The 7030-nt window shown below is 33.7% G+C and overlaps 1 protein-coding gene across 1 annotated transcript in view; it reads right to left on the bottom strand.

Annotated features, from left to right (window-relative positions):
• The window catches only part of LOC106459841 (kinesin-like protein KIF19), a 33989-nt gene that overhangs the window by 8112 nt on the left and 18847 nt on the right, over window positions 1–7030 (bottom strand). Inside the window, exons 10-13 of the mRNA XM_022386384.1 lie at window positions 5605–5686; window positions 4510–4587; window positions 3181–3385; window positions 1950–2031 (exon numbers count right to left, since the gene is read on the bottom strand). Coding sequence (XP_022242092.1) covers window positions 1950–2031; window positions 3181–3385; window positions 4510–4587; window positions 5605–5686 — 447 coding nt within the window. The remainder of the gene's footprint in view (window positions 1–1949; window positions 2032–3180; window positions 3386–4509; window positions 4588–5604; window positions 5687–7030) is intronic.

Genomic DNA, 7030 nt, shown 5'->3' with positions numbered 1-7030 from the left:
GTAAACAAAATCTAACCGGTTCAGCAAAATCAATCATAGAGAAGTAAACAAAATCTAACCGGTCCAGCAAAATCAATCATAAAGAAGTAAACAAAATCTCCAGTCCAGCAAATCAATCATAAAGAAGTAAACAAAATCTAACTGGCCCAGCAAAATCAATCAAAAAGAAGTAAACAAAATCTAACTGGGCCAGCAAAATCAATCATAAAGAATTAAACAAAATCTAACCGGTTCAGCAAAATCAATCATAGAGAAGTAAACAAAATCTAACCGGTCCAGCAAAATCAATCATAAAGAATTAAACAAAATCTAACCGGTTCAGCAAAATCAATCATAAAAAAGTAAACAAAATATAACCGGTCCAGCAAAATCAATCATAAAGAAGTAAACAAAATCTCACTGGGCCAGCAAAATCAATCATAATTTTTTTGTACTGTTGTTTTTTTTTAGAATTTTGCGAAAACATAAGGGTTACGTAGTCGTCCCTAATTTTGAACACAAAGGTTATCTGTGCTAATTTTGAAATTATAAACTAAACAGAAAGTCAGTTAGCCAATAGCACTCTCAGAAACTTGTGAGATAATCTTGTCTAACCGACTAGTGGAATCTGACTGTCGCCTTTATTACGTACCCACAGCTACGAAATGCTGGGTGATTTCTGTTATTTTTTTTTGTTGTTTTTTGCCGTAATGGGACTTGAACATGGGATCCGCAGATCCATGTCCACCATGCTAACTTCAGAGCCACTCTCGACCCCAAGGGACAAGAAATAAGTAATAGTGCATGAAACAAATACTTTTTTATGTGTTTTGTAAGTTATATTATATTCTTTCACCCCGGCATGGCTTAATGGTTAGAACGTTCGACTTGAAACCTGAAAACCGCGAGTTCGAATCCAGTCATTGAACATGCTCACTCTTTTTAGTGGAGATGTTATAATGTAACGGTCAGTCCCACTTTTCGTTGGTTAAAGAGTAGCCCAAGAGCTGGCGGTGAATGGTGTTGACTAGCTGCTTTAGGCCTAGCATAGTCTGGTGATTAGGGTGCTAGACCCTCAATCTGCGGATCGCGGGTTCGAATACTCGTCACCAAACATGCACCATAATAAAAAATACCCCAGCGGCCAACCCCAAATCCAAATGGTATTAAGGGAAGAAGAAGAAGAGGCGTAGACTAGCTGCCTTCTTTCTAATATATCACTTCTAAAATAGGGATGTCTCGCGCAAACAGCCCTCGAGTAGCTTTGCGCGAAATTTAAAAAAAAACGACCAATCAAATTTACTCTTTCTTTAATGATACTTTCATAAACATCATTGGTTGTTCTTGTTTGATGAATTTCTCACAAAAGTACTCGAGGACTGTCTGCGCGAGCCATCCCTAATTTTAAAGTGATAGACTATAGAGAGAAGACAGCTAGTTAACACCACCCACACTCTTGTGCTGCTCTTTAACAATGAATAGTGGGATTGACCATCACTTTATACAACCTTCACGGCTAAAAGGACGACCATGTTCGACAATGGGTTTCGATTCTGCAACTAGCAAATTGTGAGTCGAGTGCCTTAACCATCAGGCAATACCAGACCAGCTATATTGGTTAACATGGTATATTTTATTATACGAACTTCAGTTGGCCGAACCTCATCATATATTTTATTGGAATTACGGCCGAAAACACCGTTTACAACTAAAGTACCCAATTTCTAAATCATTGTATTATTGTCGTTATCAGTTTTTGTTCTGACGGTACACTTAGTTAAAACGGTGTATTAAATTAGCTATATTAATTATTGAGCTGATTTGTTTAGTTATGATTGACGCAGGTAGTTTAATTTGATCAGAAGTTATTGATAATTGCTTTCAAATTTAATACAAAAAAAAGCCATCCGCCCCAACGTTACTGAAGTGTACTTACATACGGTCAAATAAAAACATTCAATATAGGATACTTTCAATTTCAAGTTCATGAACTCTCATTAGTATGTCAAGAAGTTCTTTCTGTTCTTCTGAATTTGTCTTTTGTGGCAAAGTCTGTTTTGAGAGACATACAGAAATATATCTTAAATTAAAATTGAAATATCGACAAAAGAAATGCACGTTAAAAGATGAAAATATATTTATATCTTGCAATAATTTTAGCTGTATAGGTGTACTCCTTCCAGTTGTGGGTACTTTCAGTAAGTTTTTATAAAACAACGTTACAATTATAACTAAACGTTGAGATACTCTGTTCAATATTACATATTATCTAACTGAGAAATAACTTTACAAAAACGCACATCAAACTACAGAGAATAAACTGCACATTTACCAGTATAAACTACAGTGTTACAGTAGTGGTAACACATTTACCAGTATATAAACTACAGTGTTACAGTAGTGGTAACACATTTACCAATATAAACTACAGTGTTACAGTAGTGGTAACACATTTACCAATATAAACTACAGTGTTACAGTAGTGATAACACATTTACCAATATACACTACAGTGACACAGTAGTGGTAACACATTTACCAGTATATAAACTACAGTGATACAGTAGTGGTAACACATTTACCAATATAAACTACAGTGTTACAGTAGTGGTAACACATTTACTTGTATAAACTACAGTGTTACAGTAGTGGTAACACATTTACCAATATATAAACTACAGTGATACAGTAGTGGTAACTTTATATTGGTAAATGTCTACAGTGTTATAGTAGTGGTAACACATTTACCAGTATATAAGCTACTGTGATACAGTAGTGGTAACACATTTACCAATATAAACTACAGTGTTACAGCAGTGGTAACACATTTACCAATATAAACTACATTGATACAGTAGTGGTAACACATTTACTTGTATAAGCTACAGTGTTACAGTAGATGTAATAACTACAACAATTAATAGACACAAAACAGTGAAATTCAAGAGCTTGATATATATATATGTATTTTTACAGTTTTTAATTGACTTTTAAAACAACTAACTACCTTACAGTTTACACGTTTAACTATACAAACATTAGGCTCTGTTTTCACACATTTATAGAACTAATATAAGATCAGGACGTATATGAGCCCTGAAATCGTGATTTAGTTAATAGAGGATACATACATTCAGCACAAAGACACGTTTTAGTATACGTGCCAACACACACATTGTTATTCAGAACACGACGTCTTACTTCAGCCAGTTTATAGGTCTTCTCACAACAGGAATCGTACTCTTTCTCCGTCTCTTCTCTCAGTGACAAATAGCGATGTTGTTCTGAAATAACAAACTCGATATCATCCCATGCCTGCCGCACGTGCTGAGGTTCTTCTTCTTCCTCGCCGTCGCTCGTTTCTTTATCTTTCTCGGAATCTAACTTCGCTTTTTCTGTTTCCCAGCTACACACAGAAAAACCCATCAAAGTATGTGTTAAATTATGTTATATAATATTATGAGATATAATCATAAAAAAAAATTAATATTCAATTACTCATATTCTCCTGCAGATGGCACTAGGTTCGCCAACACGTCGCATGTACCCATGTACGTTTTCTTTTCATGAAAATTATAGAATGTAAAATATATATATATTACAATTGAAATTTTGAAAACTGTAGAACAAATTACGTATAGTCATTTTATTTCACAGATCCAAACATTTCTAAATAATATTTAGAAAAAAGTGAAATTGAGGCTAACTATAATGAATAGTAACTCTACTTTCTACACTTCATTATCAACTTAGCTCCCATTGTTGGGTTAGTTCTCATAGCAACCACCGAACAACGGGAATTGTAATGAGGCTATATATATATATATATATTTTCTTTTCAGGATATTGAAACACGATCAATGTGGCGTGCTCAGTAGAGCAAGGTTATTTTATAGACGAATAAGAAAATGGGAAAAGTTCAGATAGGCGGTAAAACGTGGGAGAACATGCCCCCAACTTCTGACCCGCTAGCCCTTTTGAATGGGGATTAGCGACTTGTTTGTACTTATCGCACAAACTGTGGGTTTTATGATCATTTATGCAGTTAAAAAGCAAGGTTTGTGCAGAGTATTCAAACACCTTAAACCAGTTTTTGTTGTTTTATTTCTTTTTGACAATTTGAAAGAGAAGTGAACCCCCAATTTTTGTTCTTAAATCAAACTACCATTCATTACGTGTAGTCTAATAAAAGCGATTTCAGGCTTGCGTTGCTGGTTGTTTTATCTTACCTGTGATCTAGTAGTGAGCTGTCGAAGTTTTATCCTGTTTCTCAGTTGACATTCTGAGCACCATTAAAACTACATGCTCTACTACTCCAGACTGATTAATGAAGGTGACTAAACAGCTCCCACATGTTTAGTAAGTTTGTGAATTGCATATCAATTTCAAAATTAAAATGCATAAATCGGAGGGGGGGGGTTAATCAGATACCCACCTTGTCTCTTATAACTCCATTTGTATAATTATGAGGGGAAAAAAAGGTAAAATAGAACTTGGATAGTGGAATTATAATTTTCTCTAAACACTTACTCATTCAGAGTGATAGCAAGTTTTCCAAACTCTGTGGTTAATTCCAGTAGCTTGTTGTCTATCTCCATAACCTTCTTCCTAGTAAAAATAATCAGTGGTGTAAGTATACAAGAAACACTTTAACTAACGTTAGGACATCGGGAACCGCTAACAAGCACCGTAAATGTTTAAAGTAAGAGCTGAAAATTAAAATCGAGAGTAATAAGTAAATCTGTGAGAAATTCTCTGTTTCTAAAGTAAGTTTTAAAAAGTCACAAGGATCTAGTAAGTAAAGAAGCCTTTTGAAAACCAAATATGGGCACAAACTCGTCAATTTTTGGAAAAACATCCAGACACAAACATTGTCATTTTTGAAAAAACATCCAGACACAAATACTGTCATTTTTGGAAAAACATCCAGACACAAATTCTGTCATTTTGGGAAAAACATCCAGAAACAAACATTGTCATTTTTGGTAAAACATCCAGACACAAACACTGTCATTTTGGGAAAAACATCCAGACACAAATACTGTCATTTTTGAAAAAACATCCAGACACAAATACTGTCATTTTGGGAAAAACATCCAGACACAAACATTGTCATTTTTGGAAAACATCCAGAAACAAACATTGTCATTTTTGGAAAAACATCCAGACACAAATACTGTCATTTTGGGAAAAAACATCCAGACACAAATACTGTCATTTTGGGAAAAACATCCAGACACAAACTTCACCACCTTTTGGAAAATATGTCTAAACATAAACATCACAAATTTTTTGAACAAAAATCTAGACACAAACAACATCATCTGTCGTCTTGTGGGACAGCACCAAGTCCTCGGATTTATAATGCTAAAATCAGGGGTTCGATTATGCTCGATAGACACGGCAGATAGTCCGATGTAGCTTTACTATAAGAAATCACCATCTTTTGTAAAATAAATCTAGACAAAGATATCGTCAACTTTTGGACACAAATCTAGACACAAACATTTTAACTTTCAAAATACAAATCTAAAGATAAACATCGTTAGATTTAGGTAGTTAAAACTGTAGGTGCAAATGTACATAGGTTATTCCTATCGTCTATCACACACGAAATTCTAATACCTGACTTCCATCTGGCGGTTAAACGAAACAATTATATCGTCTCGGAGTTTTTTCATGTCTTCATCGCTCATCTTCTTCTCATCTGAAATAATCAACATTTTTAAACAGATTATTCTGTTAACTCCTAACGAGTTAGATATCGTAAAAACACCACTTACATAAAGCACTTTTGGATGTCTACATCTCACTTTGAATACATTGTCACCTTACGTTCAAGTAGAAGACAAATATGAATACAGTTGTTAATAATCTGACATTAATAAATATACACAGTGTAACTTATTCGCGGTTTTGAATGAAATGGTTGTTGCTTAGATTGAGAGTAGGAAGACGAGATATCCATGTTAAGCATTTTAACATACGTTAGGAATGATACCAATGTATTTTACCTTCTGAAAACTTTTATATAGAGAGAAGAATAAATGTAACTTCTAACAAGTCAATGGTGCTTCGACTGGTGAGAAGATAAAACTTGTACAACTTAACAGATCATTTACTGTGTTTTATCCAACTGTCTTTCCAAACTAGGTATGAATATAAACAAAATACTGTTATACCAAACTCATATTGCATGATTCATTGCCAATAAATACTGTTCTAGTTAAGCCTGTCTCGTATAACTCTTTGCCTCATTGACAGTGAATAATGTTATAGTTAAGCCTATCTCATATTACTCTTTGCCTCATTGACAGTGAATGATGTTATATTAAGACTGTCTCGTATAACTCTTTGCCTCATTGGCAATAAATAATGTTATAGTTAAGCCTGTCTCGTATAACTCTTTGCCTCATTGATAGTAAATAATGTTATAGTTAAGCCTATCTCGTATAACTCTTCGCCTCATTGGCAGTAAATAATGTTATAGTTAAACCTATTTCGAATAACCCTTTGTCTCGTTGACAATGATTGACTTTATAGTTAGGCCTGTCTCGTATAATTCATTGACAGTTTATGAAACATAAAACATTCTAAACTCTAGTTATCCGAACTATATTATTCCAGAAACAGTTTAATGAATATTTAAATAAATTTATTTATAAAATATAAATATCTTTATTCAATAATTTGTACAAAAATTATGATGAAATTTTAGGCCGAAAATTTTCAATCTTATCTAATCAACCATGAAACCAAACATGTATGATATACCTTAATTATAGGCCAATAACATGCACGTTGTTTCTTACAACTATCAAACAAAACAGTTTATGTGAAACGTCAATGCTTAAAAATTCACTGAACTTAAGGTGTACATTTCTACCATAAAAACACTTCTGACCGTAGAATAATTCTCGCATACGTTTTCTGTTGTAGAACGGAAATCTATGGTAATTTATCTAACTAACGAAAGTATTAAAACTTGGATATATTGTTACGTCACCGTTGTTAATTGATTTTCCGTAACTTCGTACAGACGAAACTTAAG

The sequence above is a fragment of the Limulus polyphemus genome, unplaced genomic scaffold, assembly GCF_000517525.1.
Source record: "Limulus polyphemus unplaced genomic scaffold, Limulus_polyphemus-2.1.2 Scaffold667, whole genome shotgun sequence".
In the NCBI taxonomy this organism is placed as follows: domain Eukaryota; kingdom Metazoa; phylum Arthropoda; class Merostomata; order Xiphosura; family Limulidae; genus Limulus; species Limulus polyphemus.
The sequence above is the reverse complement of the archived record's forward strand: the minus strand, read 5'-3'. Positions and strand labels throughout refer to the sequence as shown.